Here is a 27,938-nt window from a genome sequence, read left to right on the forward strand (position 1 = left end):
AGCTATTACTACTACTCTACTACCACTACCACCACCACCATCACCACTACTACTGCTACCACCACCACCACGACCACTACTACTACTGCTACTGCTACTACTACTATTACTATTACTGTTACTCCTCCTACAACTACTACTGATAACCATTTCACAGTAATGTTAAGCAAGCTCCTGGAAAACTCTAGCCTATTATCTGTAATGTTAGCTAGTAGTAATTATTAGTATTATAATAGCTAGCATTTATATAGCAAAAGGTTATTTAAGGTTTGCAGAACATTTTAGAAATGTTACCTCATTTTATTCTCACAACAACCCTGAGAGGAGGTGGAAAGAGGTTAAGTGATTTGTCCAGAGTCACACATTAGTAAATGTCTAAGGCTAGATTTGAACTCAAGTCTTCCTGACTCCAATTCTGCCACTCTATTCATTGGGCCACCTAGTTACCTATGTATTACTTTGTCACAAATTATTCTTTTCCTTAAGGTTGTATTTTTACTAAAATAGTTAGTGACATTATTCGGCATATACTTGCATTTATAGTGGGGGAGGTAGGGTAGGAGGGTGTAAACTGCCGTTCAGATTAGCATATAACTATTAGGTACTAACATTCTTCTCACCTTCCTTTAGGAGAACAAAGCCTGCAGGGCCATCTGCTTTTTTATTTAAAAAATAAAACAAAAAACCTCCCAACAACTAGGTAGTGATTTTGTCAGATAATTTGCACCTAGAACTCATTGTAAAACCTACAAGTTTATTTCTTCCTTGGTTCTCTGCGTAGAGATCTTTCTGAACAGCAGATCATTATCTAGGCTATGGCTCTTAAAATAAGCAAGCTCACTGTCCCATCCATTGGTTTGTTAGGAACTTGAAAATGCACAGGAAAAAAACAGACAGCTGCTAATCTTTGAAATGTTACAGTGAAACAGGAATTTTATATTATGTCACCTGCTTTGTATAAGAATGGTTAAATATACTGTGCTGATGTCATCCTGGTTGGAGCTGGAATGGAAAGTCAGGAAATTCTAGCTATGATTTTTTTACTCAGCCCCTTGGGAAAGCAACAAGTTTACAAAAGTTGTTTAGATTGTTTATGAGACTGTTCTACTCTTGTGAGAGTTAGCCTAGAAACTTTAGTTTGAAATATCAAAAATAATTTTTGAAATCATTCCATTAATCATAGTTTTCTTCTTTCCACAGGAAATCACAAATTGACGCAAACAGCCAAAGTAATTATCAAAATCTGTGAACACGAGGTATGTGTCTCCTACTGAATTTCATCCAGTTGTGATTATAACTCAGTTCTCGGGGCAAGGTTGGGTTTCTTTGGAGCTTTCAAGACCTCAGAAGTCACCTTAATTTAGTCATCTAATTTGGGATCATTCATGAAGGATTGACTCCAGTTGGTTGTTCAGTTTCTAAGTAAAGGACAAACAACCAAGGGAGAAGCTAGCCAAAATATGTTGAAACACACATCCTCTTCCCAAGAGGGCGAACGTTATACGGTTTTTGTGACATGGTACAGAGGTCATTGAATACATGGACGTGATTCTACACTGTGACGCTTTTAGGCATGCAGACTTCTTGAGTTTCGGTTTCCTTGTCTGTCAGATGGTGATAAATGTGCAACTTACTTTGCAGAATTGTTGTCAGGAAAGTATTCTTTAAGTCATAAAGTGCTTATAGAAACATGATCATCTGTCATCAGATAAACACAATAATAACAATAAAAAGCAATAAAGACCCTGCTCTTTTTCTTTACAGATGAATGAAATTGAAGTGTGTCCAGAATGTTATTTAGCTGCTTGCCAAAAACGAGAGAACTGGTTTTGCGAGCCTTGTGTAAGTTGGTGTTTCTTAGCTTAATTATTTTCTAAACTTTGAAGTCCACTGCCACCTACATTGCGAAAGCTTTAGTTTAGGTCCATCACTGTGGGAACTTTTGGGTTGAGGCCTATCCAGGTATAGCCCTATAGATGAGTGGAAAACAAGATTAGAAATAATCCGAGTCTGTTAAGCCCCTTACGCCGTAAGCCATGCCAAATATATCTCTATGATCCTTTGGTTTTATTGACCTACACCTGCACAGTCAAGTCAGTGCAGGATTCCAGTGAAGAGTGTTCCTGGTTTATCTTAGGACAGAACATCACACAAAGAAGAGAATGATGACAAAAAGATCATTTGCAAGTCCTGTGGTACTTGTCATTAGAACATCTGAATGCTTCCCCTGGTCACCCCTAGGTCCACCTAGGCTACTCTCGTGTCTGTGATGGGAGCACGGAGAGTCAGTGGGTGCTGATGATAACCAATCTTGGAAGGTTGGGGTTGTCAGAGACCTTCAAACATCCTAGTTTTCCCTAATAATAACCCTTTATGGGTCTCTCCTGAATGAACCTATTGAAATCCTTTCTGAGCCTTCAGGCTTTCAACAACAAACACAAGGACCCTACATATAGTAGGAATTCTTTAAATATTGATTAGAAGCTGTTCTTTTTCCCAGTCTATCTTGCTTCCTGAGTGTAATGAATTTAAAAATTCATTTCAAATACACGGGGTCTTTTTTGGAGTACCTGCTCCATGCAAAGCTCTCTTTAAGAACTCTGGGGTATATAGAAAAAAGTATGACCCTGGCCTTCCCTTTAAAGATCTTATACTTTTTTAGGGAAGGTAAGGCACAGTCACAGATAAATATCCTATAGAGTCGGGGGAAGTACATGAGAAAGGTACAGCAAAGGTGTTATGAGGGTCTGTAAGAGAAAGAAATCTAGTGCTTTCTGCCTGATGAACATGTGCCCATCCTTCAATGGCCAACTCAAATGATAGTTCTAACATGAAGCCTTCTTTCATCCCCTGCTGTTGGTAGCAATCTTCTCCCTCGAATCTCACACAGTACTTTGTTTTTCACCTAATACACTTAATTATATAATATTGTGTATTATAGTTATCTGTGTTTTTGTCTTATTCTCTTATTAGAGTGTAAGCTTCATGAGGGTAGGGATTATCTCTTACCATGTTTCTGGGGAATGCCTAGAATGTTGCTTTGCACACAGTAGGCATGTAATAAATGTTTGTTGTATGAATGAGTAAGTGTGGGATCAGGGAAAGATATAGGAATTATGGCAGGTGGTATTTCAGGTGAGTTTTCAGGTGTGTTGTGGTGTAAAGAATCTTGGATTTGGAAGAGCTGGGTTCCTGACACTTAATAACTGTATGATCCAGGGAGGCAATTCACCTCTCTCTTAGCCTTGATTTTTCTCATCTGTAGAATAGGGTTAATGATGCCTGGACTACTTATCTCACAGGATTGTTTTGAGGAAAGTGGTTTAGAAATGGGAGCTGTTATTATCACAGTGAGATCGTGGTGATGTTGGGAAAGGCATTTGAGACATTGGGAAGCAGTCTGACCAAAACTCAGGGACAGGAAAGCAACAGACATGTTGTTGAGGAATTGCAAGTTTGGCTTGGTTTGGTTTCGTGAAAGGAAATTAGTGTACAATGAAACTGTAAAGGTAGGTTGGAATTGGATTGTGGAAGGCCTTAGGTACCAAACCTTAGCACATTTGTACTGTTCAGTAGGTAGTGAGCCATGGATAACCTTTGAGTAGTGGAGTAACCGCATCTGAGCCATAACTCAGAAAAATTCAACTGGCAGCCAACTGCTGAATCATGGGATATCGTCATGCTTTTGATATTTATTTTTCTTCTTTTTTCTCAAATTCATAAAACCCCTGCATCTCCTATTCCTTTTCCTAGAGCAATCCACACCCATTGGTCTGGGCTAAACTGAAAGGATTTCCCTTCTGGCCTGCAAAAGCACTGAGGGATAAAGATGGGCAGGTCGATGCCCGTTTCTTTGGACAACATGACAGGTGGGAGTTTAAAACGATGGGCTTTGAACACCTTTTATTAACTGAACTTTTAATGCTGTAATTGGATACTAGAAAGAATTATGGCCATTTCAGCCATTTATTTTCAAAATTACACAGTACGCTTATCTTAGTGTGATAAGAAGTAGTTTCTATTTTGTTGTTAAATGTTGTCATATGTAGGCTTCATTTTTCTGGGTGTGTTAGAACAGAGTTTGTGTTAGAAGTTCTGTTGATGGTACCTACATTGACATTTATTCCAGCAGCTCTTTTAGGTGCTGCCACTTTTAAATTTGTTGTACTAAGTATATATTATTAAGCAATCCACTCACTGTTTTTTCAAAATATTTCTATTAGGGACAAGAAGTGTCTCCTTGTCCTCAATAAATAAACCTGCTAACACTTGCATGATTCTTACCACTTCATTTTCCCCTTTGTTAAAAGGGGGAGATTAGGTAGTGACAGACATTACTTAGATGGTTGTGAACCATGGTTCTGTTTTCCTGGCTCCCCACCTTCCTCCCCCCCCCCAAACACACACACTTAAAGTGGGCTTTTGCACGTTAATAGCCTTACTAGTGACCCCTTTCCGTGTGGCTCTGCCGATGAGAGTTGGTGAAGAGCTCTCCTTGGGGTTGTTTTCATTTTTCTTTAGATTTGGTCTAAATATAGCTCATAGGTCTTCATCTGCTCTCTTCAATCCCTCAGAGGTTTGTGACTGCTGCGACTGCCAACAGGCAAAGGGAAATTACACGAACAACAAAAAGATCTTAAAATTAGGGGATATAAGAGAAGAAAATACATGAGGGAGGAAAATATGGAAATAAGTATAATTGTTTTACTTTTTAATATGAGCTGTTTCTGAAGTACAGCTCATTTTATACTTAGTTTATTATTGCCTATACAAATAAAGGAGTAGAATCCAAGAAATTCACTATTTTCTTGGTGAGAATAAACTTACCCTAATTTAGCTTTGTTGTCATTATGAAGACAGTGGTTATATTATGCTGTAATACAGTGGTGCCCCTGGGGACCTGATATTTGCAGGGCAGTTTGCCCCTTCACTAAGTGGACCCAGACAACTTTACAATTCTTTGCCTTTTTTCCATTATACTTAGTTGTCTCTTCACAGAGTTTCATTTTTTGTTCTGAAGTAAGCCTCTCTTATGATAGCTTCAGGGATCTTGTTTATTCACTACAAGGTTCAGGGCTTTGTTTCAATTTGGACTACAGGATTAGTTGGGGTATTACTGTACTTAGCTGAGAAAGGAAGTCATCAATATACTTACCAAGAGATTTCAGTTAGAAGTTGTATTTATCAGTTTTTCCTTGCCCCTTTTAGTATTTGACTGTGTGCTTTCAATATACTTTCTGTCTCCCTCCCCTGCTACTTTCTTACCCAAGTGTTTTAGCAAATATACAAAGTACTCATTGAGGACTTTAAAAGTGCATTGAAATAGTCCAGTATATCCCACCAAATCAGAAATTCAGGAATTGTATAGTCATCTGCGGAATCTATGAGTATATGCTTTCTTCCATCAAACCAACAAGTATTTACTGAGTAACTGTATGTGAAGACCTTTATTAGGTTCTGCATGGGCTACAGAGATATACATACATAAGACATTGTCCTTGGACTGAAGGAGCCCAAAGACTAGATGGGAAGGTGTAATAGAAACAAAGGAAAAGTTGAATAAATTCAGTAGTAGTTCAACACAAAGTAAAAGGTGACATAAAGTGGTTAAGTGCACAGCAGGAATTCTGGGTCCTAAATGCTGTATGAGTCCAAAGAAGAGGGCTGTGGGCTGGGATTGGGAGGGTGGGTCAGGGAAAGCTTCGTGGAGGAAGTAAACCTTGAGCTGGGTCTTAAATGGAGACGTAGGAACTGAAGGAGGTTTGGGGAAGGCATTCCAGAATGGAGATAGAGGTTTGCATAAAGTTTTAAGGGCTGATCTTGCTTATTATAATTCCCTGAGGATGCTTCTCAGCCCAGGTTCCCCCATCACCTCCTTTTTGTCTCTCTTTTGGTCTCAGGTATTTGACAATCTATTTTCTTTCATTGCTACTGGCTGCCTCTTTCCACCTGGTTTCTTCCCCTCCAAACCTCCTCAGGTTTCTCCTTCTGTTTTTCATTTATCTCTGAGAGATGAGGCACACAGCCCTTTCTAGGTTTCTGAGATTTTGGGTTTTTTTTAAGTGTTCATGTGTATGTGTTAGTGACTAGAGGCAAAGACAAACTTAGGAACTTGAGACAATCAACGAAAGAGGCAAAGTTACAGGTCAAAAATGGTTTTCCAAGAAATGTAAATGGGCTTAAATCAGAGTCCCCTTCAGAGACTCATCTCTTTATTCGCCCCCCTCCCCATTTATGGGGAGTTATTTAAATTTATTTAAATTATTTAAATTAATTTAAATTTCCATAGGGACTTTAAGAAATGATCAGTAGATGGCCAGTGGTGGGCTTGATCCTGTGGGGACTGGGAAACCACTGAAGGATTTTGAGCAGCGAAGTGACGTGACTGTAACAGTGTCTTTATGAAGACTCATCTGGCAGCCTGTGTGAGATGGATTGAAGGGGGAGAGACCAGTTAAGAAACTTTTTGTGATAATCCAGGCTTCTTTCTCCAGAATTATGCCATCTGAACCCTTTGCCCTTTATCAGACTGTATTTCTCTTAACTACTTACGTTTTTTACATTTTAAATAAGGACCAATTCTCACTCAAGTATTTTCCCTGACAGAAGGCAGCCTTCTCTTTCAAAGTGCAAGTAACACTTCACTTATCCACAGGTCACTTATCCGGCAACCTCACCTATCTGGAACACAGCTGAGAACCAGGAAGTAAGGAAAAAGTTACCTCTGAGCAGCCAAAAGAGATGTTATAAAGTCCATGCACTAAATAAAGCTCATGCACTTTACTCATTGGGGAAGCCCCTCAGGCCGTCCCTCACAGGCTGTTTACTTTTATTTTACACACAGTTCTAACCAGCTTGGTTATATGCCTTCCCACCCTGTAGCTGAGAGGAAGCAGCAGATTAGGAAGCGGGAGAGGGGCTAGGGGCTAGTGTAGGTAGGTACACTGAGAGATGTTCTTCACTTTCTAGTAAAACTGAGAGCAGGGCGGGGAGGCCAGCTCTAGGACCAGCCCATTTGAGGTCCACATCCCAACCACAGCAGCAGCGATGACACGTGGCTCTTCCTAGTCATCGACTCAAGCTGAACCTAAGCCAGACCACCAGTCCTGCAGAGACCCCCTGCTGCTGCCGTTGCTGCCGATGCAACTATCCTCACCTGGGCTCATAGGGAGCACAAGTGGTGTGGGTGGGAGGTTGTGCAGCTTGGGACACATTACACAAGCAGTCTGAAGCTTGAGGAACTGTTTGTCTATTGTGATGAGCATCGTTCTGTATGTATGCAAGATACCATTTCAAAGCCTCAGTGGTAGAAAGCTTGGTCACTGGGAGAAAAGGTTGAGAGTCCTAGGCTGAGAGGATCAGACACTGACATTCGGAAGGGACCTTAGAGGTCAGGAAAAGATGTTTCTCAGATCCCACTGTTGTTACTGTGCTAGGTGTCTTCCCTATTCCACATGCCTGAACCCTAGCCGAGTTGCATTGGATTATGGTGTTTTGAGCTTTATAACAAATAGAAGTTTTTATAAGTTTATCGGTTATGTTCTTTTTTATCTAGAGAGAAAGTGATTAATACTAATCTTACCTCTAAATGAATTATTTGTTAAGATTAAACTATTGAAGCAAATTGTATTTTTTTTAAATAGAAAAAATATTTTCAAAATCTGCATTTGGTGAAAAAGTTAATAAGCTAGTTAGCTAGTTTGAATTAAGTAAAAATTAACCTTGGAATACAAACGTAATTGACTCAAACTTGTCCCTTTTCTTTTTTTGCTCCCTTTTGCACATATAGGGCCTGGGTTCCAATAAATAATTGCTACCTCATGTCTAAAGAAATTCCTTTTTCTGTGAAAAAGACTAAAAGCATTTTCAACAGTGCGATGCAAGAGATGGAGGTATATGTCGAGAACATTCGCAGAAAGTTTGGTGTATTTAATTACTCCCCATTCCGGACACCATACACACCCAACAACCAATTCCAAATGTTGTTAGACCCCACAAACCCTGGTGCTGGGACTGCAAAGACAGATAAACAAGAGAAAATCAAACTGAATTTTGACATGACAGCATCGCCGAAGATCTTAATGAGCAAACCCTTGCTGAGTGGTGGCACAGGCCGGAGGATTTCTTTAACTGATATGCCACGGTCACCCATGAGTACAAACTCTTCTGTTCACACTGGCTCAGATGTTGAGCAGGATGCAGAAAAGAAGGCAGCTTCCAGTCATTTCAGTGCAAGTGAGGAGTCCATGGACTTCCTTGAAAAGAGCACAGGTAAGCAGTGGATAAGAGGTAGGTGAGAGATGGAAATGACCCCTAACCGGGAAACTTACTTTGTTTACTGGAAAATAGGCTGGTATAATGGTTTACCTAGAGAGTTGGCATTTCGGAAGCATTTAACCAGATTTCTGCTCTTGGAGAGTAAAAAAAAAAGTATCCCGTATTATCATCCTAATTTTTTTTAACTGGCTCTCACTGATTTCTTTCTCACTTCCTAAACCTATAATTTTGAGTATCTCTTTATAGCTAAAGTGATTGTAAATGAGGCAGCAAGATGGAATAGTGGATAGAATGCTGGACACTTTAAGAGTCAGAGAGACCTCAGTTTGAATCCACCTTCAGAGGCTTACTAGCTCTGTGATGTTGGGCAAGCCACTTAACTCAGCTTCAGTTTCCTCATCTGTAAAATGGGGCTAAAGTAGCATTGGCCTCACAAGGTTATTGAGAGGATCAAATGAGATAATATATGCTCTTTGCAAACCCCAAAGGGCTCTGTATACTACATAAATGCTAGTTCTTAATAGTGGTTCCTTGGGTTATATACGTTGAATACATTCCAAAACACATCCTCAAAGAAGTGTGTATTTTTAAAAAAAACTTTTATTTTCAATTCTAAATCCTCTCCCTTCTCGCCCCTCTTGCACTCATCAAGAAGACAAGAAATGATACCCATTATACATATGAAGTCACGTCAAACATATTCACATTAGCCATGTGAATTGTGCATATTTTCAATCCATAAATACGTGTTTTTCACATTCTCCCTGTTTTAGAGTCTGTCTTGCAATGCCACTGGCACAAGTTGTTCAGTCGAATCTAACTCTTTTGTGACCCCATTTGGGGTTTTCTTGGCAAAGATACTGGCGTGGTTTGCCATTTCCTTTTCCAGCTCATTTTACTGATGAGGAAACTGAGGCAAACTGGGTCAAGTGATTTGCCCAAGGTCACCTAGCTAGTAAGTGGCTGAGGCCAGATTTGAACTCAGGAAAATGAGTCTTCTTGACTTTGGCCCTGGCACTTTATCCACTGTGACACCTAGCTGCCTCATGGGCACAACAGCATTGATTCAAAAAGGGTGAGAAGATATGAAACTCAGAATCAGTCAATTCTTCTACTTAAAGTTAGGCCCTTTTAGACCTTAAAGATAATTTTCTTTAGTAAAATCCTACTCCATTGTCTCATAATGATGTTGTGGTGACCCTGCCTCTACCAAACTGGAAACAGTTCTGGTCATGGGAGCAGTAATGGACAATGCCTCTCAAAGAATGTTGATTAATTCATTCAGCTGCACTTCAGAGTTCCATGATATTGTTGGTGCAGGTACACCCTTTCCTGATGACAGATTCCAACCATCCTTTGCCTTAATAGATAATCTTCAAAAGCCAGCTTGGCATCGAGCCATCTCTTAAGTTTAGAGAGGCTGGTCTTCATCCTGACCTTGAAGCCTTTTCAGCTTGGCAAGATTTGTTAGAACTTGTACTCCATTGGAAGGTCTTTGAAACTTTAGGGTTATTTTTATGCCATGAGGATATATTGGAGAAAGACGTCAGTAGAGAATTCATTCAAAAGAATAAAAGGTTAGAACGTGAAAAAAAAGAATGGTTGTAGAGATTGGTGTCTAAGAGGATCAGTTTTGTTACTATGGACATAAAACTAGTAGTTGATTTAAGTGAGGTCCTAAAATAGGTCCTGAGCAAAAGGAGAGATTTTTGTTTGGGGATTAAGAAGCAGAGAGCCATTAGTTGATTATCTTTAAAATTCTATTTAGCTTGTTAAATAAAACTGCTGCCATCTGACCTGCAGCATTTTCATTCATAATCTCCCATGCAACCCTTACTAACTGCCTCCTTAGAACTAATCTTAAGGGGAGACTGTTAAGCTACTAAACCTATTGTAGTCCAGTTAGGTAAATTCTTCTTTATTAAGCATCTCTCACACATGCCTGAAGTCCTGTTTCTCAATATCCTCAGTAGTTGCACTGGTGTTGCTTAATGATGGAACCTTCAATACTCTTGAGATCCCATGTCTTAATGGAAATTATTCTGGCTTTGGACTTAAAGAGGATCTTGCCCCTAATCCCACATCTTCCATTTAATAATTTGGGCCTCAGTTTCCTAATTTGTAAAATGAAGGGGTTGGAAAAGATGATTTTTTAAGGTCCCTTATTATTTGATATCTGAGCCTACGGTCCCTATCAACTTTAACCATCTGAAAATGCTCCTAGATATTTGGGGTAAGGTCTATAGTTTGTTCTTTTTTAGTATGTTAACCCTGCCTTAATTATTAGTGGCTTTTTTTTTTAAGCTGTAGAAACTATTCTCATATATAGAGGAAGCTGCTGGAGGCTTAGAGAGACATGCTCATAGCTAATAAGTAATAGATTTAGTCCTGAGCCCCTTTCGTGTCTAGTTCTTGGCTATATATAATGTCTTTTTGCAAATGATCTCAAATTGAAGTTTACCAGGGAAGTGGAAGGGTGGAGTTCCTTATGTGTGGGAGTGCTGAGCCAAGCGTCTGCTTGAGTAAATCTCCCCCTTCCCCCTAGAATCTGAGCCACCACCCACAAAGAGCAGAGCCAAAGGGGTGAATCATCACAGCTGCCCCAGTGCCTTCAGTGACAGATTGAAACCTCCCTGGGCTTTGGGACTTTGCTCACTGAGGCCGGTGCTCCCCTGCCCAGAGCTTTGCCTGCTGAACGGGAATAGCCACTGTTCGCATTGCCCCCTGTAGTCACAAACCCGTCTCATCTGATTTTTAAAATTTCATAGGTGCTTAATACCACTTTACCCACTGATTTGCATACCCAAGTCATCCTGCTTCTGTATATTTATCAGAATGAAACAGGAACGATTAGTAATAATAAATCTCATATTCATTTACTTACCAGTTTATTCTTTGTCATGGGTGGCCATCTTGGTCCAGTGAGGCTCTCTTGTGGGCTTCTTAGTTCCAAGAAAGTGCCCTGGGCACCAGAACAAGTCAGTGAAATGTGTATTGACTAACTGGGCAGGGAGGTGGGGGTGAAATAGTGAGAGTTGGTGTCTGGAACAACTGCTCACCTGAGGTAGCTAGGGATCAAGTGGAGGGTTCAAAGTGGAGTTCAAATCCAGCCTCAGAGGCTTCCTTGATGTGTGACCCCAGGCAAGTCATTTTACCTTTTCCAGTATCAGTTTCCTCTTCTGTAAAATGGGCATAATAATAGCACCTACCTACCCCTGGGTTATTGTTAGGATCATTTGAGATAACACTATGGAGTGCTTTCCAGCATTAAAGCACTTAAATACTGTCCTTTTCCTCCTCCTCCTCTTCCTCTCCTCCCCCTTCTCCCCATAACCTTCTGATAAGAGGTACCTTACTGTTCTAAGTCTTAACTTCCTCAGCAGCAAAATGGGGATAATAGCACCTACCTTAGTTATGGTTATCAAATGAGATAATAAAGGCCATTCCAGAAGTCCCAGTGCAGTTTTAAAGTTTTTTAAAGCTAGTGAAACTTAAACATGCACGAAGACTTTTGTGACACTTGGTATCTGTAAAGTGCTTTGCAAACCTGAGTCATATAAGTATGAGCTGTGATGATGATGATGACATTGTATTGTTGTTATTACTGTTAGACTGAATGCCCTGAAAAATGGCAACGGTCTCTCTTGTTGGATAGTATTTTCCCATCACACAAATAGAAATTGAAAACACCAGGGGCAAACTTTTATTAAGTGCCTACCTACCATCCTACCATGTGAAGGGAACAGCCCTGGGAGAGTTAGAAAGATAAATAAGAAAGTGTTGTCCCTGATATCTGGAAGTCTAGTTAGGACTTAGCCAGCATCCATTATTTTATGTGTGTGAGTGTTTCCTCTGGGGATATAGACCCTAACCTCCTGAAGGTGCCTCTTCCCGAGTTGGGGTGACTTCCCCCCCCCCCCTTGCCTTCTTCCTCATCTTTCCTCTTCCTTTCCCTTCCTCCCTCCAATGTTTATCACCTGGTAGCCAAGCCTCTCCACGCTCAGCTTGGCTGCTCCTGAGAACACAAGGTCCTGAGGCTTTTTCATCTTGGTAGGTCCTAAGATCATAAGATGCAGAACTGAAAAGGATTTAGTCTGCCTACCTTATTTTACAGATGGGGAAACTGGGTTACGGATTAGTTAAGAGATTTGCCTGAGGCCTCAGAAAAGCAGTAATAGAGCTAGTGTTCTGCCTTTTCTACTACACTAAACTGCTGGCTCTTGGCTCAGCTTTCCTGGTCTCTGAGAACCCAGGGGCACATCCATTGCTGGACTTTAGGGGAGGCAGACACATAACTAATACAAAAATAACAGTGACCCTAAGTGGTAAGTGCCTAGGGAAGATAGATCTTAAAGTCACTAATATAAAGCAGAATGTAAGTGCATACAAGAAGTTAAAACCAAGATGGTGTGATAGATTGCAGGAAGGGGAGGGAAACCTGGGATTATTTGGGAAGAATTCTTGGCAGAATTGATCTTTGAAATGGGCCTTGAAGGAAAGGAGTAGCATCTGAATGGGTCAGGAGAGGAGATGAGGCATTCCAGGCCTTGTTTCCTAAACATGAAAATGTGGCTGCCTCTTTGCTTTAGGCCTTTCTCTCCAAGAGTAAATTATGGGGAAGAAATTAATTTGCCCTTGATCAGCTTTCATCTTTAACAAATGATGACTCTGTTGTCTTCCTAGAATGCAGAGCGTTTTTATGTATGGAGGGGAGATGTTTGAGAAATAGCTTTTTAAGTGTGATAGCCTTAAGATTCTGCCTGTTTATAGCTACTTGGTTTTTGGAGTCTAACAATTGTCTGTTGAGCTGATGAAAAGTAAGGAAGAGTTGTTTTATAGAATTATATAGAATCAGTTTTGGGTGAGTGACTGAAAATTCAATTTAGTCCTTCCCATTCTGTGAGGTTAGCTTTTCTTATGGATATCAGGTACTTTAGATAACATGTTAAAGTCTTTCTAAAGAAAGTGAATTTTTTTCTTTTAAAAAGAACGTTGAGGCAGTTAGGTGGTACAGTTGGAGAGACGACTGGCCCTGGGTTCAGGAGGACCTGTGTTCAAATCCGGCCTTAGACACATAACGCTCACTAACTATGTGACTCTGGGCAAGTCACTTAACCCCAGTTGCCTCACCAAAAATAAATAAATAAATACATGAAAAGAGTATCATCCCAGAGAATTTTATCTTAGGCCTTTCTGAGGGGTGTAATATACCAACCACATGAATGAAATATGTTAATTCTGTTTGATCTGATGCTAGGATTTAAATTTATTCAAGTAAAGAATCTCAGGGGACAGCTTGGTGGTGAAGTGGATAGAGTGTCGACCCTGGAGTGTGGAAGATCTGAGTTCAGATGTTACCTCAGACACTTATTAGCTGTGTGACCCTGGGCAAGTCACTTACCCCTCATTGCCTCAGTTTCCTCATCTGTAAAATGAGCTGGAGAAGGAAATGGCAATCCACTCTAGTATCTGCCGAAAAAACCCAAATGGTGTCATGACTGAAGTGACTCAATAACAACAAAAAGAATCTTAGCCATTTATGCTTAGGCATGTTAATTTCAGTGCATCTTACATTGAAAGTAATTTTCTTTTCATCTGATTTTCTGTGTGTTACAAATAACAGATTTTGCATTGAAATTCGATTAGTAAATGTTTGTAATGGGGGAGCGGGAGAGAATAACTTGGCCAAGGTAAAAAGGAGAATAAATTGAGGTGGAATTTGAACCCAGTTCCTGTTTCCGAATCGAAGGCTCTTTTTCATTGTACCTCTCACGTCTGAAGTGTACTAGAAACAGTTTCTGTGGGTATTTATTTAGCCAAAAGCAATATCTGGGGCCCCTTTCCCCTATTTTCCTGTGGGGCCCAAGTTTGGTTGTAGTTGACATCTTAGACCAAGTAAATGGCATTTATAATTGAGAACTCAAAATATTCCCAAATGGTTAGTTCTGGTCAGGTGTGCTGATGGGTGTGTTCTGCAGAATTTGGGACAGGCCTTGTAAACTTGTTTTACAGACAGCTGAGATGTTGAACTATTTAATAGGGGCAATATCTGTTACAAAAAAAAAAAAAAGAAAGAAATTTGGCCCTAATTCTTGGCACTTCCAGAACCATAGTCATTTTCATATAATCTGTATTTACTCTGAGATTTCCACATATTATTTGGGTTAACCCAATTTCACTTGGAGCTTAGATGATTTGTCTTAGAACTTTGTGGTTCATAGAATAACCAGGGGTCTTCCATTTGGCAGTTTTGTTTGTGGCCTTTCCTTTAAAAAATAAGATGCAAAACACAGCAATCCTGGTCAGATTATAGGCATTTTCATTGCTCTATCTTTCCTTAAGATTTGACTTGTTAACCGAATTGCTTCTGTTTTCTTCAGCATCTCCAGCTTCCACAAAGACGGGCCAAGCAGGGAGTTTGTCCGGCAGCCCGAAACCTTTCTCTCCACAAGCTTCAACCCCTCTCCCAGCAGCCAAGTCAGAGAGAGCCGCCACTCCTGGAAGCATTCTGAATCTGAACCTCGGTCAGTTCCAGCCTTCCCATGCCGTGTGGTGGGATGATTGTATGTATGCGTGCGTGTTGTGTTCAAGGAAAGAACCAAAGCCAAGTCTCATCTTCCTCTGTACCATCTTTGTTTAGTGTTGCTGGATTGGGAATGGAATTTAGAGGTACTAAGAAAAGAATGAATGAAAAAGATGTCCCTTAACACTTCTCACACAGTCAAGGCAAGCGTTAGAGAGTGGGGAAGGGGAGTAAGCATTTATTAAGCACCTGCGGTGTGCCAGGCACTGTGCTAAGTGCTTTACAAATATTATCTCATCACATGAACTCATTTGCTTGGTCCTGAGGAATCCAAGAATCATAAACTAAAACCATTTTCTTAGCATGATAGAGCCTATTTGAATTGTGATTGTTTTGTTTTTTTTATATATATACACACATATATACATATATATTTTTTTTTTATTTGGTGAGGTGATTGGGGTTAAGTGACTTGCCTAGAGTCACACAACTAGTAAGTGTCAAGTGTTTGGTCTGAAGCCTGATTTGAACTCAGGTACTCCTGACTCCAGGGCAGGTGCTCTATCCACTGTGCCACCTAGCTGCCCCTGAATTGTGATTGTTGCTTGCATGATTTTAAGTGATAATCTAGTCCTTCCTTTAATTTATGGAGGAACTCCTCTGTGAGCTCTAGCAGGGAGGGATTTGAATTGTTCTGGGTCACGCATCCAGTGAATTGGAAGAGTCAGGATGAGAATTCAGATCTTTTGTCTGTTCCTCTTTCTAAGATATCACTTAGATCTAAATCTTATCTCTTGGTGGGGCATCACTGCTATCATCTGAAAATGAATGTGGTTGCCTTGTTGTCTAAGAATAACTGTCTTACGATTCTATACTCGAATAAATAGGGATCTTTCCGGCCAGGTTTAGAAAACCCTCATTTTCCTGACAGTGTTATTTCTGCCAACCCACTGTGATTCCCACTCTTTTCTATTTTTTGTCCAACTAAAGAAAAGGCCGTGGTGGGGTGGAAGAACACCCACGCTGATGTTTTTTCTGTACCAGTTGTGTGGTAGGAGCAGGTTCCTGTGGTCCTTTGCCACCTGTGACTCAGTGGGCCTTTTCATCAGGATAGAAGCCATATTGGGAGTGAAAGATTTTCTTTTTGTCCTTTAGACAGGTGGGAGGCCCATCTGAACCACAGAGGCCAAAGACTCTTTGGTTTGGCAACACTTCTGGATTTCCTGTAATGATTGATTTGCCTTTGAAGGTTTTGTTGGGTAGGGGGACTGCCTGTTGAGTTGCTGTTCAGTTCAGTTTTTGAATTGATTTGCAGTCTAGATTGGCATTCCAGAATAAGAATGTTTACACACATACACACATTTTACTTATCTATATCTCTCTATAGACACATAGACATATACACATACATATGTGTTTGCATATTATATATGTATGTTTATAAATAGATGTATATGTATATGTATAAGTATATATGTATGCATGTATATGTGAAATGGGTAGAATGATTATTTTTTATTCCGATTTTACAGCTAAGGACACTGAGGCAGAGGGAGGTCATAGGTTCTTAACAATTATCTAGCCCCAGACCCCTCATTTGACAAAGGAGGACTGTGAGGCTCAGAGAGGTGGATTGATTTGTACTAAGAGGCACAGCCCAGGGTTTGAGCAGACACTTGCTAATTCCAGATTCTACAGTCTTTCTGCCTCATGATAAAACTTTCTTCTTTGGAGTAAGTTGTTTAAGGCATGTAAGTGGTGAGGAAGGGCTAAAACTCGGGTCTTCTGACTTTAAGGCAAAGGTGCTCTCTCTTCTGCCATACTACAGACCTCTCATTGGTGACCATTCTACAGTGGACTTGGACGTACTATGGGAGGGGTTTGATAAAATCTCTTGGGTAGCTGGGAGAGACCCCAGGTAATCATCTAGGGGGTCCCTAGCAAGTCCCAGGGTGGTGACCCTAGTTTCCTTAATGTACCAGACCAGAGAGACAGGCAAGGAAACTTCAGAAGGGAGGCTGGTGGTACACCAGATAATGTATCTGACTGTCAATCAGCAAGTCTCAGGTTAAGTTCTCACGCATCAGAACAGGCAGCAAGGAGCATTAGAGTGAGCCGTGGAACCCTGGCCCTGCTACATGTGACCTGGGGACAGTTATTTCCCCTCTTTGAGGACTCAGTTTTTTCCTCTGTAACATGATGGATGTGGGTGGGGTAGGAGAGATGGGCTAGGATACCTGGGTTCTAGTTCTGATTCCATCTCTGGTATGACCTTGGGCAGATCTCTTCTTTTCTGTGGGTCTCAGTTTGCTTCTCTATACAGTAATGGGATTGGCTCAGATCTCCAAGGGTATCCTCTGCAGCTGATGGTTCAGTGCATAGAGAGTGCAGGTCATAGGCAGAAAGGCCTGAGTTCAGATCCATCCTCAGACATTTACTAGTTCTGCAACCCCTTTGGGCAAATCACTTAATTTCTGTTCACTTCAGTTTCCTTATCTGTAAAATGGGTGTAATGATAGCACCCGCCTCCCAAAGTTGTTTTGAAGATCAAACGAGATAATGTTTGTTAAAAAGTACTTAACACGTAGTAGGCATTCTATAAATGCTTATTCCCTTCTCCCTTTTCTCCATCCCTGTTATTCAGTGGTTACCATATAAATGAACTTTTTTATTTTTAATTTTTGTAAGTGACTGTAATATGGAACAAAATTAATCTTTGCTTCCCCGTGGTCTGTTTCTAATCTGGCTTCTTATCTTGTAGCTGTTTACCTTTAGTTAAACTAAACTCAGGAGTTCATTAGCACTGTGATCAAAAGTTGCCTTTTCTGCCCTGAGAGCCTGTAGGGGTTGCTGACCTTAAGTGAATGGAATGTGGTTTAGTCCTGTAAATTCTCCTGGGTTTGTTCATCTGCTGTTCCAGGAAGACTTTTCATTGACCTGTTGAAAAAGCAAGACCCTTGAGGCAGGGATGGCTTTTTCTGGTTTGTTAGGTGAGTCTTCCAGACCTTCAGCTGGATGTAGAGCCTGAAGATAACCTTCCTTTCCTGGTTTCCATCCTGGCCAATGGAGGTAGTCAGGAAGAGCTCTGGAGAACAGTGCATTGATGGGTAGGACTCTCTCTGTCAGTGGTCTCCTTGGATAGCAGGCTTATTCTCTAAACCAGCTGTTGTACTCCTTGGTCATCTCCTATCATGAAGCCTTGGAGCTTTCTCCGGAGTGCAGATGTTGTGGGTGGGGCTGGAAGAGGTGTGTTCTGAAGTTCTCTGTTCCCACTTGGAATGGAAGCTGGACTGATCACTGTTCAATAAGAATGAAATGGTTGGCAATAGGGGCTTGACCCCAAAGTGTCAGGGTCATATGTGTGTTCCAGAGAGAATAGCGTTAGGGAATTGCTGATTAATTGATTAGAAGAGGCAGCAGCTGAAAGGGAAAACTTGGCAAGGGGGAGGAGGAAGTCCTGGCATGTTCCAAGTTGGGGGTGGGGGGGAAGAACTTCTGGAAAGATTATCCTTGAGAGAGTCTTGACTGGGGAACTTAAGAAGCTTTCTTTTTGCCTGCTTCTACAGGTAGATGCATTTGGGAGGCTTTGGAACAATGAATGTAATAGAATAATAACAATAGCAACAATCAGAATGATAGCTTGCATTCCTATGCACCTTAAAGTTTGCAAAGTGAATTGCAAATATTGTCTCATTTGATTCTCACAATATGGAGGTAGGTGCTCTTATTCCCATGTTACAGATGAGGAAACTGTGGTAGACAAAGCTGGGAGGTAGGAGATGAAACTGAGGTAGACTGAAGTTGCTTGCCCAGTCACACAGTTTATAAGTGTCTGAGGCTGAGTTTGAACTCAGATCTTCGTGACTCCAAGTCTGTTGTGACATCTAGCTGCCTCGGTTTCCTTACTGCTGGGGGAATCCTTTCCCTCGGGACGTGTCAGTCACTTCCCTTCCATTTTTTGTGATTTTTCCTAAAATGATGTAGCTTTTTTGTATTTCAGGTTTAAGTCAAAAGTTCACTCCTAAAATAGAGTTTGCTATTCCTGATGAATGCTCTTCAGCAAATGTCTTCTGCTAATTTAAAACTATTAAGTTTCCTAAAGGTCAGAATATCCTTTATAATGAAATGTATTATGAGTTATATGAATTAGGGAAGACTTTTTCTATGGGAAGAGGGGAGATTAATGATGAAGTAATGATAACAAAACTAGCTCACATTCTTGTAGCATTTTAGGGTTATAAAGCACTTTCATCATGATGCACACCTTCATGAGAGGAAGTGTGATGTAATGGTAAGGGTGCTGGAATGGGAGTTAGGACCCGATGTGTGACCTCCAGCCAATTAATTAACTTCTCTGGGTCTTATTTTCCTCATCTGTAAAAATGAAAGTATTGGCCTTGATGACTTCTGAGGTCCATCCTGCTCTCAATCTAATTAGGTCCTCTGACTCTGGGAATGTAGAATCTGATATCTTCCGAACAAGCCAGCGGCCTAAGTGGAGAGAGGGTGCCCATGAGGTGGCAAAGAGCTTTGCTCAGAGGAGTTTATGGTGAACCAGAGAGGGTGATGGACCACTTTAAGGTTCAGAATCCCCGGTGGTTTTAGAGACGCAGGTGAGCCAGGAGTTTGATTGGGCATAAGGCAGCAGTGAAAATTATAGGCAAGGAACCCTAAGGACAAAGGTTGGGGTGTGTTGAGGGGAGTGGCACTTGGGCCGAGGACTCTTGGGTCATTTGGGGATTAAAGAGAGGCTTCTGCTATGTATTTTTTGTAAATGCCTAAAAGCTCTCTCAAATGCTTGTGCTCCCTGCTTAGAATCCTAGAACCCTGGAACCTGAAGTCCTAGAACATAGGGGGACAAAGCTCACAGGGCCCATAGAACATTGGCTGTTCTAGCTGGCAGAGAACTTAGAACAGAATTCTAGAGCCAGGACCTTAAAGACCATCTGGTCCAGGAATCCATAAGTATGAATGGGGAAAAAAAAATTACACCTTTATTTTCACTAACTTCTAATGGAAACATTTCTTCCAATTATGAAAGTAGGCAGCACCTTTTCTGAGATGAGGTTCATAGGTTTCACCAGGCTGCCGAAGGAGTCTGACTCACAGAAAATTTAAGAAAGTTTGATCTTAGTCCATTTCTCTTATTTTACAGAGAAAAAACTGCATCCCCCTCCAATTTTGCCCAAGGCTACACAGGTAGTGTTTAAACCTGTTTCTCTTAGTTCCTGATTCTCTTTGGATGCTTAGTCCAAGACATCATTCATCTAGCTTCCAAGCTGATCTTTTTTTGGGAGTGGGGAAGGGTACATAGGGAGGGATTAGATGATCAGATCTCTTCTTTGAGAGCCTTGAGAGGTTCTGGAGCGTAGAGAATTCTCCCAGGTAGTAGGTGGAGGAGGGATGGGTGCTGGGGTGGGGCCCTGTTTAAATTAGGGAAAGCCCTGTGGAGGTCTTTGGTAGACAGGACTTTGAGAGGCCCAGATAGAATCTTTCCAGTCTTCTTTCCATCCGGTTTTTACAACATGTTAGAGAATCCTTGGGTAATTGGATGGACTGGGTGGCAACTTGGTTTAGAGCAATGAAGACTATACCAGTAGACTGGAGATCTGGCCGTGGGTCACTCTGACTTTGGGTAGCTCATTTGACATCTACCACTCAATTTCTTCATATATAAAATTGAGGAGTTAGAGTAGGAGGAGTTCTTAACCTGGAGTCTGGAGGAAATTAGATACTGGACCTGGAGTAAGGCAGACCTGAGTTCAAATCCAGCTTTAGATACTTAGTAGCTGTGTGATCCTGGGCAAGTGATCCTTGTCTATAAAATGAGGATAATAATAGCACCTACCTCCAGGGGTGGTTGTGAGCATCAAATGGGATAAATAGGTTAAGTGCTAAGCACAGTGCCTGGCACGTAGTAGATACTTAATAAGTGATTGATTAAATTGTTAAAACTTGTTTGAATTTAAGCACCTTGAAATAAATTTCTCTTGGTAGTTTTTCATGTCTTTGAGATGATGGTACAAATACAGAATATAATTTAATTCTCTAATTCTTGATCTGCTCTAAGTTGATTTTGCTGGAGTTCTTTTATTGGCACCATTGGTACTGAACATTGCTGGTGAAGTTGCACAGTAATTTAAGGTAAAGTAAGTCTATAATAACATGTTTTTCAGATCGGAGCAAGGTGGATATGGACCTGAAAGAACTGAGTGAGTCCGTTCAGCAGCAGGCAGCCCCTGTGCCCCTCATCTCACCCAAAAGGCAGATTCGAAGCCGATTCCAGCTTAACCTTGACAAGACCATAGAGAGTTGCAAAGCACAATTAGGTATGTCCTGGCCGGGGATCAAAATGGCTCTAGGGTGAAGCCTGTTTGTTTTAAGAGCCAGAGGTTAGGTTTTCACTCTTAACAAAAGTCAAGTGAATTTCCTCTGTGGTCATTTATTTGTCAGCCATTGGTTAATAATTATACAAGAAGATAATTTGATCCAAACCAAGGGTGAGTTGTTCTTTCACTGGAAGGTGTTTAATATGCACAGGAAGCTGTCTTCTAGGAAAATTGTTTTTCTTTTTAAAACCTTATCAGCTCAGGGTTTTCCATGCCAGTATCTTAGCAACAGTGTGTATTTGGCATTGAATGCCATGCTTTTGCTCAGTCCTCGGCTTCCAGTCTGGTCTGTTTATTAGGCCCTGAATCTGCCTCAGGGATATATGGGGTGTTCGGGGAGGACTAGCACCTCTGGTGGGAGGGCTTGCCCAGCCCTTTGCAGGGCTGCTCGTCTATCTTTGGTGTCCACCTGTCACCCAGCCCTCACTTGTAGCTCCAAGAAGTTGTAGCACATGAATGACACCCTGGGAAAACCATCTCAGCAGAGGGGCTAACCCTGGTTGAGGGTAACCGATAAGCCTCGAATTCATCAGTGAGTTAGGGGGATGTCCACCTCAAGCATGTGAAGACTTCCCCCAGTGGAATGGGAGAATGAGAACAGTTTATTCCAGTGGCCATGAAGGCGGCTGAAGCAGGTGCAGTGGAGCACTTAGAGCTTGGTCAGACATCAGAGACACCAAGGTCATCCACTTCATCCTGGGCTGTTGCCAGTCTTCTCGACTTTTGGCCTGCCACTGGACTTCGATGACTTTGGAAGAGAGAATGAAGCTGATGACTTGGCACAACTCTGCCTCACTTAAATCCAATTCACAAACAAGTCAGGGCATCTGTGTCACTGGTCTTTGAAAATAAGGATGAACAAGTCTTCCCCAGTATTTTCCTGCCACACTTCAACAAATGAGCAGAAGTGTGGTGTGGTGGATAGAGTGCTGGCTGTGGGATGAGGAAGACGTGGTTTCAGGCCATGCGTCTGATACAGCTCTGGGACCAGGGACGGGTCACGTAATCTCCATGAGCTTCAGTTTCCTCATCTGTAAAATGAGAAGGTGGGGAGGTTAGACTAGGCTGCTTCTAAGGTCTCTTCCAGTCCTTAATCTAAAATCTTAGTGCTTGGAGTTAAGGAGATCTGGGTTCAGTTCCCAGCCCTGCCACCTTGTAACCTGTATGACCTTGGGCAACTTGACCCACTGGGCTTCCATTTCCTTGGCTGTAAAATGGGGGTGGGGCATTGGACTGGATTAGTGGGTCATCAGGTATTAACCACCTATAGTATGCTAGGCACTGAGAACAAGTAGAAAAAATGGAACAATCCCTCTTGGGAAAAGTGCTTACATTCTAATGAGGGAGATGATAAGGATATATATGAATGCAGATACAGCCTAAATATACAGTGATTAAATACCTGTGGTTAAATCCAAGGTAGTTAGGGAGGCCATTAGCAGTTGTATCAAGATGCAGAAGATGGCTTGAGCTGCGTCTTAAAGAAACAGAAGTTCTCTAAATATCCTCTTAAGGTTTCTTAGAGCCCTGATCCAGTGGCTACACAGTGTTTACCCCTTATTCTTTTCTCTCCCGCTGCCAGCCACCAACCTGCTTTGTGCCAGTTCCATCTTTTCCTGCTTTCTCTTCCCTCTTTTCTCCAAACCCAAAATACTTTTCCCCTTAATTGGCCTCTTTAAATCCTACCTATCTTTAAGGTATATCACTCAGTGCTACTTTGGTGGTGAAGCCTTCCCTAACTCTCCCAGGCTGTGGACCCTGAGCTTTCTGTTCTGAGGACCTATAGCTCTTCTTGGGTGCACTGTATAGGTTACAGGAATCAATCATATATTATCCTGTTTTGTTATTTAATGAAGTCCTGTTTGTCCAGCTAGACATAAACACTTTTGCAAAAATATCAAGACACATATTAATTTAAAAAAAAAATTATTTTTAGCATTCATTTAAAAACATTATTGGGTTTCAAATTCCCTCTCTCTTTCCCTACTGATTAATAAGGCAAGCAATATGATAGCAAATATATGTATGAAATCATGCAAAACATATTGGCTACCTCATACTCATTATAATTGATAAGTTGAATCACCTCAAGTCAGTAAGCATTTATTAAGCACTTACTGTGTGCCAGATACTGTAGTTTTATACCTGATAGGTACTCAGTGAAGAGTTCTTGAATCTGTGACTAGAAAAGTATTAGGGCTAATAGTGTAGAACTTTATTCATGTGCTCCAGAATGGGTCTAGAATGAGGATGAACATTGGATGCATATGGGCTAAAGGGAGACATCATCATGGTGGTTATAAGGAAACTCCCATCCCTTTTCTGACACTTATAGGCTCACAGAACAGCCAGAGTAAGCCAGGAGGCTTGGGTTCTGTCCTTAACCCACTCTGTGACCTTCAGTAAGTCACATCCCTTCTGTTGGCTATGCAAACCTAACAAATCACTTCCCTTTTCTGAACCTCAGTTTCTCTCCCTGTAAAATGAGAGGTTTAAGCTAGATGATCAGTAGAATTTCTTATAGTGCCTAAGCTTTATGATTCTTAGATGTATATAAATCAGTAAATCAACAAGATTTTATCAGGCACCTACTATGTGATAAACACTGGGGATAATAATAATAATGATGACGATAATGATAGCTAGCATTCATATAGTCTTTTAAGGTTACTTTACAAATATTATCTCATTTGATCCTCTCAACAACCCTGGAAGACAGGTGCTGTTATTGTCTCCATTTTATAGATGAAGAAACTGACATTGAGCAAGATTAAGTGACTTGCTTGGTGTTGTACAGCTAGTAAGTGTCTGAGGCAGGATTTGAACTTGGGTCTTCTGAATCCAAGGCCAACATTCTACTCTACCACCCAGCTGTATATAGATAAATAGAATGAGATGATTCCAACTCTCAAGGATTCTCAACATTCAGACAGAGGAGATAGGTATACATGTAAGTATATATGGAATATAGTTTTACAGAGGGCATTCTTTCTAGCAACACTGTAAGGTGGGTAGTACTTGTAGTATTCTGTTTCTTTTTTGTTTTGTTTTGTTTTGTTTGTTTTTGTTCTTTGCTGAGGCAGTTGAGGTTAAGTGACTTGCCCGGGGTCACACAGCTAGTAAGTGTCACTTGTCTGAGGTCAGATTTCAAAGTATTTCGTTTTGCACACGAGAAAACCCAAGATTTCGAGAAAGGAAGAGAGTTAGGAGTAAAGGAAGAGAGTTGCTTGTGAGTAAAGTTGATAAAGTTGAGAAGACTCAGACATGGGCAACCAGGTTGTTGCAGGGCCTTGGGTCCATGCCATAGGGAGATTGGTGGAGGAAATTGGGCATGTTTAGCTTGGAGGAGACTCCAAGGACCATCAGTCTTGCAGAACTCTTATGTGAAGGAGAGATAAAAGTTCTGTTTGGCTTCAGAGATCGAAACTAGGAGCAATGGGTGAATGTTGTAAAAAGACCGTTTGGGGCTTGATGTTAAGGAAAGCTTCCTAATTATCAGAGTTACCCAAAAGTGGAATGGATGCCTTGGAAGTTGGAGGGTTTTGCTTCTTGGAGGTCCTCCAGCAGAAACTAGATGACCACTTGTCAAGTATGTATTGGTGGATTTTTTTTTGTCTTTTTACATTTCTATTTTATTTTCAGTTCTAAATTCTCTCTCTTCCTCCTTCCCCTTTCCCATTCAAGAAGGGAAGAAAAACAAAACTCATTGCAAATATTTAGAGTCATATAAGACAAATTCTTCTTGCATTAACTGTGTTCAAAAAAAAAAGAAAGAAGAAAATGTGCTTCCATCTTTTCTCTGGGTCCATCACTTTTCTGTCTGGAGGTGGATAGCCTATTTCATCATGAGTCTTTTGGAATTGTGGTTGGTTGTTGTATTGATCAGTTACTAAATCTTTCAAAGTTTTTTTGTCTTTACAGTGTTGTTATTACATAAATTATTATCCTGACTCTATTCACTTCACTTTGCATCAGTTCATACAAGTCCTCCCAGGTTTTTTTTTGAAACTTAAGGGGATTTCTTTCAGGTATGGGTCGAGGTAGTTAGCTGCCAAGATGCCTTTCATCTCTCAAATTCTGTGATGCCGTGACTTGAATCCAAGACCTGAGTTCACTGTTCTTATTACATCATGCTGCCTATTCATAATAAGAGTCTGGTTTCTTTTTTAATGTTTGACATGGAAAATGGTTGCATGGTGGTCCTTCTCTTGTGAGGTGTCTTTCTCTTCGTTAATGAATACAGGACTCACTGGTTTTTCTCTTTCCTGTTTAGGAATAAATGAAATCTCGGAGGATGTTTATACAGCAGTAGAGCACAGTGATTCGGAAGATTCAGAGAAATCGGACTCGAGTGATAGCGAATATATAAGTGATGATGAGCAGAAAACTAAGATTGAACAGGAGGAGGCAGAGGACAAGGAAAGTAGCCGGACGGACAAAGATTCGGCTGCCTTGAAAAAAAAGCCTAAACCTCCCACTCCAGTGGAAATCAAAGAGGATTTAAAAAGCACATCTCCCCCCCCTGAAAAATCAGACCCTCTGGTCAAAGAAAAGTCCACTACAGATCCTGAGAAGGATTTTTCAGAAAAAGTCAAGACTTTGCCCCATCCCGTGAAAGAGAAAGTTAAAGGCAAAGATGAGACAGATTCCCCTACGGTACATTTAGGTCTGGACTCTGATTCAGAGAGCGAACTTGTCATAGATCTTGGAGAAGATCACTCTGGGAGAGAGGGACGGAAGAGCAAGAAGGAGTCCAAGGAGCCACCTGCTAAACAAGAAGGTGAGTTATGTCAGTCTCAGGAGGTTCTAATTTGGTATCTTGCCACCATCTTGTACCTTGGGGTTATTTAATTCAGTTTGATTCATCAGATATTTGGTAAATGCTGTGTGCAAGGCATTGTGTTCTAGGTGCTGGGAATACTTAAGGATGAATTCCTCCCTTCCCTCAGTGAAGTGGTGCATTGGCCCTCACGTCAGGAAGATCTGAGTTCAAATCTGGCCTTAGACACTTACTAGCTGTGGGACATAGGGCAAGTCATTTAACCTTTGTCTGACTTAGTTTCCTCAACTGCAAAATGGGAGTAGTATTAGTACCTACTTCATAGAGTTGTTGTTGTGAGGATCAAATGAGATAATATAAAATGCTTAGCATAGAGGCTGGCATATAGTAGGGGCTTAATAAGTGGTTGTTCCCTTTCCCCCTTCTCCTCGCGGAACTTATTTTCTTTTTCTTTCTTTCTTTTTTTTTTTGGGTGAGGCAGTGAGGTGAGGTGACTTACCCAGAATCACACAGCTAGTATCAAGTATCTGAGGCCACATTTGAACTCGGGTCTTCCTGAATCCAGGGCTGGTGCTCTGTCCACTGCACCACCTAGCTGCCCCAAGGAACTTATTTTCTACTAGGGATAGACAGATAGAGATGAATAGATAGATAAGATGGACCATTTATTATGTGCCAGACACTGTGCTAAATGCTGGGAATACAAAAATAACAATAAAATGGCACCTCCTTTCAAGTATCTCAAGTTCTAATAGAGGAAGATAAAATATAAAGAGGAGCTGGAGAGTTTGGGGGAGAGTAAGGCAGCTGGTAGAGAGGTAGAACATCATTACTACACACTCTTCACAAAATGGCGACCTTGGCTAGGGACATCTAGGCTCACCGGCTGGTGAGGACTCAGGATGGAGTCATCCCTAAGTGGGCAAGGCAGCTGGTGGGGAGGTGGAACAGTGAGTGAGTCGAGTAGGAAGATATCATATGTACGGAGATAATTAAATATGATGAAGAGGGGAATTCGTTCAGACATGGGGGACTACTTATGCATGGGCATGGAGGCAGGAGATGGTATGTTATGTGGAGGGGAACAGCTCCGAGGTGAGATTGACTAGAACCGAGAGTGCATGAAGAGGAGTGTTATGAAATTAGACCACTAAGGTTAGGAGTGAACTATATTCTGGACCCAAGCTAATGATGTTGTGTTTTACCTTTGAGGCAGTAGAGAGCCACTGGAGATTTTTGAGTGGAGGAGCAAACTGGATACGCTTTTGTTTTAAGAATAACAATTGATAGCTATGTAGGGAATGGATAGGAGAGGGGAAGGGACTGGACTCTAGGAGACTATTGCACTCGTCCAGTGAGATGTTACCACTAGGGTTGAGAAAAAGGGTCAGATACTCGAGATGTTTTAATGGTGGAGTTACCTCCTTCAATCCTCACTCTAGCCCTGTGAGGGAGGGAAGGCAGCTCTTATCTTCATTTTTGTAGATGAGGAAATTGAGGCTCAGAATGGTTACTTTGCCTGAAGTCACACAGCTAGTCACAGAGTGGCTCAAATTGTAGATCTGGAAAGGGCCTCACAGATCATGTAGCCCAACCCCGCCATTTTACTGATGGGGTAATTGAGCAAGACTGAACTAGGCCTGGAGCCAAGGCTCCATCCACCCAGCCAGAAAGGTCATCAGTTATTTTTAACCTGTATCCACAGTTTTTGTTCTGATCGCATAGAAATTTGTCCCTTAGCAGCATTCTAATTGTTTTTGTCTGCCCTTTAACCGTGTCCCCAGTCAGAGTGCATTCCCTCAGAAGTAAAGTATAAAGGGCATGTGTCCTTCTGTTGTTTCCCACCCCATATTTAAACACGTTAAAGATTTCCTTGCTGTTTGTAATTTTCAGCTTCTGTGTCCTTTTCATCCTCTTAAAAATCACTGATCTGAGGAACATCAACAAACACGAGCATTTCCATATACAA

At 41.2% G+C, this 27,938-nt stretch overlaps 1 protein-coding gene across 12 annotated transcripts in view; it reads left to right on the forward strand.

The window, feature by feature from the left end:
- The window catches only part of ZMYND8 (zinc finger MYND-type containing 8), a 112,511-nt gene that overhangs the window by 57,099 nt on the left and 27,474 nt on the right, over nt 1-27,938 (forward strand). For 8 of the 12 annotated variants that reach the window (XM_027851418.1, XM_027851473.1, XM_027851452.1 and 5 more), the window contains 8 exons: nt 1,201-1,256; nt 1,765-1,842; nt 3,754-3,869; nt 6,656-6,706; nt 7,790-8,271; nt 14,658-14,801; nt 20,977-21,129; nt 25,463-25,969. In XM_027851418.1, the coding sequence (XP_027707219.1) occupies nt 1,201-1,256; nt 1,765-1,842; nt 3,754-3,869; nt 6,656-6,706; nt 7,790-8,271; nt 14,658-14,801; nt 20,977-21,129; nt 25,463-25,969 (1,587 nt within the window). The remainder of the gene's footprint in view (nt 1-1,200; nt 1,257-1,764; nt 1,843-3,753; nt 3,870-6,655; nt 6,707-7,789; nt 8,272-14,657; nt 14,802-20,976; nt 21,130-25,462; nt 25,970-27,938) is intronic. The other 4 variants (XM_027851426.1, XM_027851481.1, XM_027851466.1 and 1 more) reach the window with 1 other exon arrangement.

The sequence above is a fragment of the Vombatus ursinus genome, unplaced genomic scaffold (genome assembly GCF_900497805.2).
Source record: "Vombatus ursinus unplaced genomic scaffold, bare-nosed wombat genome assembly UNPS02000580.1, whole genome shotgun sequence".
NCBI classification, from domain to species: domain Eukaryota; kingdom Metazoa; phylum Chordata; class Mammalia; order Diprotodontia; family Vombatidae; genus Vombatus; species Vombatus ursinus.